We start from the raw sequence: 12,305 nt of genomic DNA, 5'->3' as shown, positions 1-12,305 counted from the left end.
AGACAAATAATAGGCAGGAAGATGTGAAAATGAGACAAAAAAGTGCACAAAACTGATGAAAAGTGAAGCCAAGATTAGCACCAACGCTAATTAACTGTGTCTATTTTCTTCTTAGGATTGAATTTAGAGGATCAAGAATGCTGTAGCTCTGATTTTTTTTTCAAGATTTGTTAACCAGGCATTTCTGAATGCTTGGACGCCCGTTCACTATCTAAGACACTTTTCAAACTCTACAACCATGGCATTAAACCATCAGTCCTGGTCTCATTACATACATCCTTCCTATTTCTGTTCTTCTGTCAACACTTTAACAGCCCATTGTTTAAACCAAACCTGCCCTGGTTAGATTAAATCAAAGGAGATATATCTCTGTGCCAACATGGATACAAATACAACCATCAGGATTTCAGTTTGTGAATCGCTCACCTGGATCTGTGCCATCAGTCAAGCTCTAGACATGTTCTTCTACTGCATCCTGGCAGCTTCTGAGAGACAGAATGAGTTTATGTTAGTTTTGGAACACCCAAATCTAGCACGCTACAGAACAACACAACCTCCTGACACTGTAACCATCTGAGCTTATTCATTTGTGCTTTTACAATGTTGTCTTTGGCCATATTAGGCAGCAAAACAGCTTTAATGAACCTGCAGTGCATTTATTTCCCATCCCTGAACAGCAAATGGGCAAAAATAGACAGATTCAGTGCATTCTGCGAAAAACGAGGCATATGTTTCCCTTAGGATTTAATAATGATCAAAGGAAAATATGAACAACCTAATAGAAGACATGAGATATAACAGTCGAACAAGCAAAAATTAGTCAGAAAATCTTGCTACAGTATGTGCTACTGAGTAGTCAACAGAGGTGGAAAAAGTACAAGACAATAATTCACACTAACACAGAAATTTAGCACTGTAAAAAATATTTTAATTAGAAAAAAGGTATATCTGTGATTCTGCATCAGTCTTGGTTGATATAAAGTTCAATAATCTTGTCCCAATTCCCATCCCGGAACTGAAACTGACTGTTTATTTCTCTCTCCATCTATGAACCCTCTATGTCTCAACTTTTTCTTTTTTCACACATTGTCCTGCTCTGCTTTCAGTCTCCATGACTTCACCCTGTTTGACTTACAATTTTTGCTGATAAACAGTGGGAACTTTGTCAATATTTCAAAAAGGACATACTTATCGTCTCATGAGGATAGAGTCCATTGGCATGAGAGCAGCTTGTCCATTAAGACAAGTAAACAAATAACTCAGCTCAGCCAAAAAAAAAAAAAAAAAAAAAAAAAATACAGACATAGCAGCCGTTTGCTGGCACAGGTTTGAGACAGTGATCATTTCCAGGAAAAATAATGTACTTATGCACAATCCCCATGGGGTTCCTTTATGTTGTCCTCTGACTATTCAAACACAGGGAGATTCCCCTCCATGGACTCCACCATGTTGGAATTTAGTATCATGCTTGTTTCTATAGTGCCACAGAAGGGACCAAATAACAGATGTACATTTTTAAATTCCACTCATTGTTGGAGTTACTACTAGAGGTGTGCATTACAATCAACAATCTGACAGGTAGATGTCACTAATGTTCCAAATTACAAACTGTACCTTTAAAGATATGGCAGTGACTCCTCACAGAGACAAACATGGCCTGAAAAAGAGCAGAAAGCAGGAAAAGGGAATGCAGAAGGAGAGATGAGGGATATAAAAAAAGAAGAGGGAAATGCAGAAAGACAGAAGATGAAAGTTTAAAGAAAAGAACAAAGAAAGATGCAGAAAAGTGAAAAAAGGAAGACAGAAAGAGAGGAAAAGGTGATGCAGTAGATAGGAGAGGGATATAAAGAATATGAGAAGAGGACTTTTCCAAAATTGAAAAGATGCCGAAAGAGAAGAAAGGGAAATGCATAAAAGAAAAGAGGGTGATGCAGAAAAAGACAAGAGGAAATTGCAAGACAAAAGAAGAGCAGATGCAGACAAAGATATTAGGCTTCAGTACGAAAGAGAAGAGCAATGAAGAAGCGAAAGACAGGCAGTTGAAAGAAAACACAAGAGTGAGATGCAGATAGAGAAAAGAGGGAGATGCAGAAAAACAACGAAGAGAGTGATGCAGTCCTCATCTGACATTATAATGGCTGTATGGCCCACGCAGTACTTTCATGCTCATCATCTGATTGGCCATTGCTGCTGTGTGATGGGAAAGTGACATCAGACTCCAGGAATCTGCCTCTGTGCTGCTGGGAGGCTGGAGCTGATTGGTGAACGGGACATTTAGAGCAGAAACAGAACACATTTAAAGTCAGAAGATGAACCAACCTGGGAAATGCTCACTGACTGCAGGACTAAACACAGATCAACCACATCAAATACAGCTCTGTATAGTTTTTATAACTCACTGCTGCTTCAGGAAGATGTTCTCAGTTTGTCCAGAAAGGTTGCTGCTGCTGGCTCTGATGTTTGGATGTGCTGCCTTGGAAATACCTTTAAACGGTAAGAAGGATTTAAGTCACTTTACTGGATTTTTAACAACCCTTTATAACAGTGTTAAGATGGAGTTTTTTTTGCTCTCAAGACAAAATAATATGTAGCTTTGTACTTTGTAAAACAATGCAAGGAAAATACAAAATATATGTGAAATAACTTTTTGTCAACAAAATGTGCTGTGCTTCTTCTGTAACAGTTCTGATTTTTAAATCAGTCCATTTTGTTTTAGAGTAGAATAAGGACCAAAAAAAAAAAAGAAAAAAACAATGGCTTAAATGAGTCTGTTGTCAGTTTGATAAGCTCCAACTCTTATCTGCCACAGATATTTCATGTCTCTTTATCAGAGGATTTTTAATGCATAATTTAGGATAAATGGTTAACAGGCCCAGAGAGGAATCTTTGAAAGCATCCCTGCTGTTTCCTGTTTGATAGTATCTGACCTCAAATCACTCTGTCATCCCGTGTGTATGCATGTATGAATAGATGACATGATAAATTCATGAAGAACATACAACCCCAATTCCAACAAGTTGGGGCGCTGAGTATAATGTGAATATAAACAGAATGCATTGATTTACAAATCTTATAAACCTATATTTTATTCACAGTAGAACATAAACATATCAGATGTTGAAACTGAGACATTTTACCATTTCATGAAAAATATTTGCTCATTTTGAATTTGATGACAGCAACACCTCTCAAAAAAGTTGGGACAGGGCCATTTTTATCATTAAGGAACATCCCTACTTCTTTTAACAACCGTCTGTAAACATCTGGGAAGTGAGGAGACCAGCTGCTGGAGTCTTAGGGGAGGAATGTTGTCCCATTCTTGTCTGATGAAGGATTCTAGCTGCTCAACAGTCCTGAGTCTTCCCTGCTTGATTTTGTTTAATAATGTGTTATGATTGATGTGGTATGTGGTTTAGCATTGTCTTGCTGAATTATGCAAGACCTTCCCTGAAAGAGACGTGTGGATGGGAGTGTGTGCTGCTCTAAACCCTCTACTTCTCAGCATTGATAGAGCCTTTCCAGGCATGTAAGCTAATTATACCATGAGAGATGCAGACTTCTGAACTGTAGGCCAATATCAAGCTGGATGGCATCTGTGGTTTCCAAAAAAGAATTTCAATTTTTGATTCATCTGACCACAGAACAGTTTTCCATTTTTTTGCCTCAGTCCATCTTAAATGCACTTTGTCCCAGAGAAGATGGTGGCTTCTCCTTTTTGCATCATGTATCAACTGTGTTGACAGACGATGATTTCTGGAAGTGTTCCTGAGCCCATGCTGTGATTTCCAGTACAGAATCAGCCTGTTTTTAATGCAGTACCGTCTGAGTACTCAAGGATCACAAGAATCCAGTGTTGAACTTCAGCCTTGTCATTTGAGCACAGATTTCTGCAGATTCTCTTGATAATGGACTGTAGATGGTGGGATATTCAGAGTCTTTGCAAGGTAACTGAGGCATATATTTTCTGAAAATTTTCAACTTTTTTTAGACACAGTTTCATACAGATTGGTGAACCTCTGCCCATCTTTTTTTCTGAGAGACTCTGTCTCTCTAAAATGCTCCTTTTATACCCAGTCATGTTACTGACCTGATGCCAATTAACCTAATTAGTTTTAAAATACCCCTCCAGTTTTCCATTAATACTACTACTTTTCGGGGAGCAGGTGGCCTAGTGGTTAAAGGTGCTCCCCATGTACGCGGGCGGCCCGGGTTCGCGTCTGGCCTGAGGCTGTTTACTGCATGTCTCACCCCCACTCTTGACCCTGTTTCTGACTCTATCCACTGTCCTCCTCTATCTAATAAATGCGCAAAAATAAATCTTTAAAAAATTAAAATAAAATACTACTACTTTTCCAGCCATTTGTACTTTTTAAGATCTGTTGCTTCCATCAGATTAAAATGCGTTATTTTTTATAATATGGTAAAATGTCTCAGTTTAAACTTCTGATATGTTGTTTATGTGGTTAAGAGGTTTGCAAATCATTCTGTTTATTTACATTTTAAACAGCCCCCTAACTATTGTTGAAATGGGAGTTTTATTTATATTGTATTTTCGGAATTATCATCATCAGATATTTATTTTTTTCTTTATTTATCCTTTATCTTAGCAGGGGAAAACCCACTGAGACCAAGGTCTCTTTTCCAGGGATGCCCTGCAGAAATACAATACAGGATTTGAAAAAGTCATGTAGAACATGGGTAAAAAAGTTACAATTACATTCATAAACACATATACAATATGTGAACCCATGTCCTGGTTAATTAATCACAATTTAAAGCGGCTGCAATCACCTTCCTTATATAGTTCAGACACAAGCTCTTTAAAAACGCTGTATCATACCAAAGAGGGCAATCTGGCTGTCAAGTGAAAATTATCCTCATAATGGGTGCAACAACATTAAAAGTAGTTCTATCCCAGTCGGTTCTAAACTTCGGTGTTTTTAAAGTGATCCAGCTCTGAGATCTGGTAGTTCAGGTTGAGATGTTTATAGATAGGAGAGAAGTCAGGTAGGAAGGGAGTCTACCAACGAGTGCTCTGTAAGTAAACAGGATACTGTGCTGCTCTCTATGCTTACTTAACGAGGGTCAGGACAGAAAAGTTTGGAGATGGGCCGGTAGTTGTTGATTTCATGTGGGTCCCCCCTTTGAAAAAAGGTCAAAGGTGTGCTGCTTTCAAAGAGTCAGGTATGATCCCAGTCCTAAGAATCAGATTAAAAACATGTGTTATTGGTTTGACAATTAGTGGTGCAGCCAGTCTTAGGAAACTGGGGGGTAGTTGGTCTTCTCCCATAGATTTTTTAAATATTTAAGGAGAGTAAAGAGTTCTGTATCTCTTCTTCTGTAAATTCTCTAAAGGAAAAAGAAGCTCCATGATGACCCTGGCTGGCACAATGTGGATTTATAGAAGAACGGTTACGATTACTGAGATTCACAAAGGTGTTTCCAACTGTTATGAAATGATGGTTAAAGATGTCAGCCAGCTCTAGCTTATCGGATACAAGGCCATTTTCTGTAACAATTTGAAGAGGAAAGGATGAAGCAGTGTTTGATTTTAGAGAATTTACAGTTTTCCAATATTTAGATGGGTTGTTTTCAGCAGAAGTAAAGGAAATGAAAAAAAAAAAATTTTGCTTTCTTAATGAGAAGAGAACATTTGTTCCTTAGCTTTCTAAACATCTGCCAATCACTGTCTAAGCCAGTCTCTCTGGCACGTTTCCATGCCTTGTCTCGATTGTATAATTTGTCAGATAAACTATTGTTAAACCAGGGATTTGAGCAGTTTCTCCCCCTTATTGTCTTAGTTGGGGCATGCTTGTTTAAAATTGAATCAAAAATTGTGCAAAAGGGCCTCAGGGCTGGGTCTGGATCAGGGATATAGGTTACACTTAAAAGGTCACTTAAAAATGAGTTATACGAAAATCTCTGTGGGCTAAAATCTTTTAAATTTCTTTTAGTTATAAACGGGATGGGGCTTTGATGGACTGTTCATTTCCCCGTTGTTTTCTGTTCCATCGATAAATATAACCAACCAGGTTAACATCACTGTGTGGTGTTGTATCCATTAGCCATGATTCTGTTATAACAAATATTTTAGGTTCAGTTTGAGAGGCCCAGATTCTAAAAAGGAAATATAAAGTTGATTTGGAGAAATCCCAGATATTCATTTTAACATGTGTGCTTATTACGCCTTCTTTTTTAAATAAGGCTGAATTTTGGGCTTATCTTCATTCTTTAGTTTGTCTGATGAGCTCAGTTTAACACCGGTATCAGCTGATATCGACCTTGTTGACAAATATCTGCTGTCAGCAAATAATATGCTGTTGTGTCCAATCTATCTCTGGCATCTAGTGCACCAAAGACCAGGTAAGAGAAGAACTCACCAGTTAGAAAATCTCTGTGTTATCCTGATCATCAGTATTACTCACAGCCCTAACTGTCACAGTCGGCACAACTCCACACAATGATTTTAACACTGGCGAGGATCAAACAAGTTTTGATTTTAATTATATTTTTACCGCTTAAAGTTTGATGACGATTACGAGTCTGTGAGAAATAAAAATCTGAAAAGCAGTCCTTCTATTAACTCTAAAAGATTTTACTTTTTTTTTTTTTTACAGGAAGTGCTACTGCATTGGGCTCTGACTATAACAGCACACAGTCCTACGACCAGGGAGGAACAGTGAACACTCTGCCTGAGCAACAAGAAAATAATGGTAACAAATGACTTCAATAATATAATAATAATAATAATAACCTTGAAAAGCAAATGGATTTGCCTGTGTCTGTGTTTCTCACTGGCAAATCCATCTTGCAAAGCTCCTATCTGAGCCGTTTGGGCCCGGTTAGAAAGTGACAGAACCAATCAGCGATGAGGAGCAGTACTTTGAGGTGCAGCGGAGCCGTGACGTAAGTTAGCAGCAACAAGAGGCCAGTGCAATTATGGCATAACGTCAGTTTTATCAGAACTTTAGGAAATTTCTTCTTTTAAAGAAGAACAAAGAACAGCAAAGAGTAGTTTTCTTTTCAAGAACAACAAAAGTCATGTACTGACGTGTCTATAGTCACCATGGTTCACGTTATGCAGTTCTCAATGTAGTTTAGTCCTCAGTAGAGGCTACGTCACGTGTTTTGTTGCTCTGACTGGCCCGTAAATATGTGACAGACAGAACGTCTTTCCAATCACTCTCCAAGTATTTTTTCAAAGGCTCTGCCCTTTCCCAAATGCTGTCTATGAGTGGTTTACCAGATGGATGTGTGAAACACATCCATCTGGCATGCCAGATTACCAAAGTCCTGTGCCAACATGTCAGAAACCTACTGAGGCCAATCAAAACAGATTTTAGGGCTTCCTACGACCTTCTGCAACTTCAGATGAAAGGCTCAAACTACCTTATGGAATTAACAGCGCATGGATGTCTTTCATACGAGGGAGATGCAGAAAAAGAGAAGAGGCCAAAAAAAAAAAAAGCAGAGCAAAAACAATAAATAAGATAAATCTGTGGTTGTCCTGACTATAAAGCCACGATGCATTTGAGGTAAAATGAACAAAACCATCATCTGATAGAGGTGACAAACATCTGCTGGAGTTGAAAATGGGAAAATGATGAAAATTAAAGGTGAAACCAAGCTCTCAGCATACTCTGATTAATGTATTTTTATTCAGTGATTATGCAATTCTTTAACATTGTGAGCATTCTGACTCATATTTCTATATACATATCTATATATGTATATTTAATACACCTGTGGACTGTGGCTCTTGCATAGGTATTTTTTCAACAGTTTGGCTTGGTGGTTGACCACGGGTTGAGTGTCATTGACCTCATACAGCCTGTTTGACGTATCTTTTGTTTTTTCTCTTCAGACAGTGAACAAGGAACGGGCGGTAAATGTAAGTAATATAAAGTTATCTGGAGGAAAGCACTGAACCTTGGGTGACCATACATCACGATATGACGCATGATTTCTCTGATGTTTTGTCTCTTTTCGTCCTTGCAGAACCAACTTCTGCTCTATATACAGCGTTAACGCCAATAAAATTTACCTAGTTGCCATAGTTTCCTGTATACAAAAAGCAGCGGAATTACCAAAAACTTGTTGAATACTATAGAAATCACATTGCTGAGCATTGCAGACACACCAATGCACAAGTATGTATGGCTAAAGATGGCGTACGCAATTAATCCAATCTAATCATGATTGCAATGTCCGGCTGTGCAATTACATTTTCACATGAAAAGCTGCAATTATTTTTGTATCAAATACTTGAAAGGTTTACAGAAATGTCTGCAGAAAAGCCCTTAGGTTTACAACAGTGTTGCTACTGCCTTTTAGAGGACTAGCTTTATTTTATAAAAGGAAAAAACTTTTATCTTTGGGATAAACTTTTATCCTTGAAATCAGATTTTAAACCTCCAGGCTCTGTTCTTTTCTATTCTACTTAATATTTGTGTGTTTTAAGTTGAGAAATTGTTCTGTACTTGCTTAGTAGCCGATGTTCAAAGCTAAAGAGTCAGCTAACAACCTGAACTCCTCCAAGATGCATGGTGTAACTTCTCTTGTCATTTATTGAAGAATTCTTTTTTAACGATATGTATTCTATATCTTTTATGTAAAACTGCAACAAAGCACACAATACACAATGCATTAAGAATAATAAAAACAGCTAGAAACCATAGTTAGCAAACTCAAAATGCTTAGTCATGCTGCTAGCTTACAGCTCTGCTAGCTAGCACTCTGCTAACTACAAATATACAGCCAAAAATATGAAGCACAAACTTAAACATGACCCTCTGCTACTATCTCTATCATAAAGCATAAAAAATACCATACTCACAGACAAACAGTGTACAAGCAATTATGTAAAAGATAATCCTGCAGGAGGTGAATCAACTGCAGCCTGCACTCCAATGCTCTCAAGTAGCACATGGTCACTGGTCTCTTTTCAACCAGGAAAGGACAGTGTAAAAACAAAACTTAACTCAGACTGCATAGAAAGACTTTTCAGGCAGGGGGCAGTGTGATAATTAAACTTAACTGACTTTACAAAGGACAGGACAGAAATACACACATCAAAACTACCGTTATTCCACATTTTCATAGATAACCAAGCAAGTAAACAGACGATAAATCATTTATGTGTTATATCATAATCACAACCGCACATTGCAGATGCAACAAAGTCCAGCATCTTTGCAACTGCACATGATTACCAAACTGGAGAGCACTTGCGTACACCACTAGACTGTAGATCTGATCATTTTACAGCGTTTTTAAATGAGACCCCAGTTTGTCTAAATCAGAGCTGGTTATCAGGGTAAAAATATAGCTTAATTAGCTCCCCTTGAATTATCAGTTTTGACCTATTTTTCTTTCCCTCTCCAGTGGTTCCAAGAGGAGGAGTAGCTTTTCTTCCTCCTGGTCTTTATGCTAAAGGTAATGTAAAGCGGGCTGAAAGCCTGCATCCCATTTGACATTGGTTTTCAAGGTTTTTTAAGCTCCATGTTCAGTATCCTGAAAGATTTTTGTTGTGCACTACTATGTCCCTGTTTTGAACATCCTAAATGAGCAATAAAATCTTAAGTAGCATCATTGTCTGACACATTTTACTTTTCCCAGAACATGTCACCAGAGTAGGCTCAAGACACCACAGTTCCAGACCTTCCATCAAATGGAAGAGACCAAGGCCCAACCCCCTTCCTGTTGCTGTTAATAGAAAAAGTAAGAAAACATGCCTGTGGGAATAGTGTCTGGCTGCTCGCCAGTCAGTTTAGTGAAGCCATGCTGTTGTAACTTGTGTAGAATTTGACTTGGCATTGTCTTGCTAAAATAAGCAATGCTGTCTAGGCGGCAGCATATCCGTCTATCCATCCAATATCTGCACTGCTTATTTCCTTCGGGACTGTGGGGGGGTGGAGTCAATCCCTGCTGTTAGGCTGGGTACACCTCAGACTGGTCACCAGTCTGTCTTTATATGCCAGCCCTGTGACTGACTGGTACAGGGCTGGCATATAGAGACAGACCAGCAGCCACGCTCATATTCACACCAATGATTGTGACAACAACCTTTATGTTCTTCCCAGTTTTAATGGTGCCTTCACAGATGTCCAAGTTATCCATGCCATGGACACTAATGCACCCCAGCATCATTCACTAATGTTGCTTTTTGAACTTTACGTTGATAAAAATCTGCATGATCCTTTCCTTTGTAACCAAGAGGATGCTACGGCCATTTCAAAAGTAACTTGAAATGTGGACTCCTCAGACCACAGCATACAGATCCACTTTTCACCATCATACCCAGTCCGAGTCAGCCATTCTCCACTCCTGATGCAAACAGCCTGAGAAGCCCCCTGCTCTCCCCTCCTGAGCTGCCTGATGGTTTGCCAGAACATCTTTGGGGCCAACAGAAAGTCTTTCTCCATAGCCTCCCTGAACTACTCCCACCCAGAGTATTTGCTTCTGCAACTGCTGAAGCAGCAGCCCTCCAAGCCACGTGATACCTTTTAGTTGCTTCCAGAGAACCCTGGGCAGGTCAAGGCCTCCCCCCTCAGCCTGATGGCTTCCTCCACCACTGGTGTCCACCTGTAGGTCCTAGGTTGCTGCCACAACAGTCTACTGGCTGGAACTCCTAAAAGCTGCTTTGAACACTGACCCCTCAGGTTCCCAACCTCCCCTGGGATACACGAACAATTGGCTGGAGGTGGGAGTTGAGGACCTCCCGGAAAAGGCCTTCCACCAGACATTCCCAGTTCACCCCCACTACCACTCTAGGTTTACCAAGTCTGTCCGGGAGCCTTCCCGGCCATCTGATCAAACTCACCACAGGTGGTGATCAGTTGACAGCTCTGCTCCTGTCTTCACCTGAACGTCCAAGACATACAGCCGCAGATGTGAGGAAACGACTACAAGGTTGATCACTGATCTTTGGCCTAGAGTGCCTGAACATGTTGTTTGTTATCCACGGTCTACGACTAGTACAGAAGTCCAACAACAAAACACCGCTCGGGTTTAGATTAGCCAGGCTGTCTGGTCAGAGATGTTGGCAACAACGTAATACTGTGTTGATATGCGACTTTACCTTGGCATGGTAGACTGTGTTTTCTAATTTTATATACATTTTACACAGCATTGGAATTTTGTTCACAATTAAGGTTTGTCGCTATCTTGCAGACCTTGTTTTTAGCTTTATTTATAATTTTTAGAGGAACATCATAGGCTTGCTAATCGTTTAACATTGTCCATGCCTATTTTGAAGGCCATAGAGATTTTTTTGATATCTAAACATTATTTATTTTATTTTATTTTGTGAACAACAGTAAATAATTGATTTAAAGTCTGCCATCAGAGAGAAATAAAATCTTAATTAGCATCGCTGTGCTCTTTCCAGAATATGCCACTAGAGTGGGCTTTTCACGTCATAGTTCCAGACCATCTAACACCCGGAAAAGACCCGGGACCACCACTCTTCCTAAAAAAGGTAACAAAAGTTTGATTAATTTGTTGATATATCCACCTATGTTTCTGCTATATAAGGCAAGCATTCTCATGTGTTATTTCTACTTACGTATGGTTATAGATGCAAGTCAACCATTCATTCCCATAGCAATTAATTCATTGCATTGGACACAAGTAGTCAACATCCATTTATTTACAGATAAACTGACATCAGTCACATGCACGAATGGATGTTTTTTTCCCCAAATCTTGTAAGTTGCCTAAATGAGTTCCCCTTGTATTATGCTTGACAGTTTTCTTTTCTCTTTCAAGTTGCTCACGTGGGGAGGAGTTTTCCACCACGTGGTCTTTCTGGATATGAAGGTAATATAAGCTGACTTTAGAATATTGGAGTAGGTAAAAAGGTATATTTGACCTGTTTTACACTTTTATTTTTTTTTTAATTACAGCTGACCACCATGACAGAAGATTCGACAACACAACATTCAACAATGACCCGCAAGAGAAGTCCTCCTCTGATCCCTCTAAATATAATGGTAATACCTCACACACACACACCAGATATACACATACCTACACACACGTTAGGGGTGTTCAGATTAATTGAGTTGATCATGTTTAATAAAGGTCCACAATTAGTGCTCAATTTTTTAAATCATGATTGATCCTATGCTTTATTGATCCTTTCAACACACTTTGGTTAAGACACGTCAGCCTCCACAACTCCCCCATAAGTCCACCACCACTCCTTCAAGTCTCATTTCACTTTAAAAACTCACGGACAGCTCAGTGGACCTTTTTAATGATTTTTTACTTCATTCTCAATCCATAACACATTCCTTTTTTCT

At 39.1% G+C, this 12,305-nt stretch overlaps 1 protein-coding gene across 3 annotated transcripts in view; it reads left to right on the top strand.

Annotated features, from left to right (window-relative positions):
* Positions 1-2,273: 2,273 nt before the first annotated feature.
* LOC121525260 overlaps positions 2,274-12,305 on the top strand; it is a 55,877-nt gene continuing 45,845 nt past the window's right edge. For all 3 annotated transcript variants that reach the window (XM_041811152.1, XM_041811151.1, XM_041811150.1), the window contains exons 1-8: positions 2,274-2,493; positions 6,618-6,713; positions 7,865-7,891; positions 9,385-9,435; positions 9,619-9,720; positions 11,390-11,479; positions 11,770-11,820; positions 11,907-11,993. In XM_041811152.1, the coding sequence (XP_041667086.1) occupies positions 2,310-2,493; positions 6,618-6,713; positions 7,865-7,891; positions 9,385-9,435; positions 9,619-9,720; positions 11,390-11,479; positions 11,770-11,820; positions 11,907-11,993 (688 nt within the window). In that variant the 5' untranslated portion in view covers positions 2,274-2,309. The remainder of the gene's footprint in view (positions 2,494-6,617; positions 6,714-7,864; positions 7,892-9,384; positions 9,436-9,618; positions 9,721-11,389; positions 11,480-11,769; positions 11,821-11,906; positions 11,994-12,305) is intronic.

This window comes from Cheilinus undulatus, linkage group 17 (assembly GCF_018320785.1).
Source record: "Cheilinus undulatus linkage group 17, ASM1832078v1, whole genome shotgun sequence".
Lineage (NCBI taxonomy): Eukaryota > Metazoa > Chordata > Actinopteri > Labriformes > Labridae > Cheilinus > Cheilinus undulatus.
This window is presented reverse-complemented; position numbering and strand designations above follow the sequence as displayed.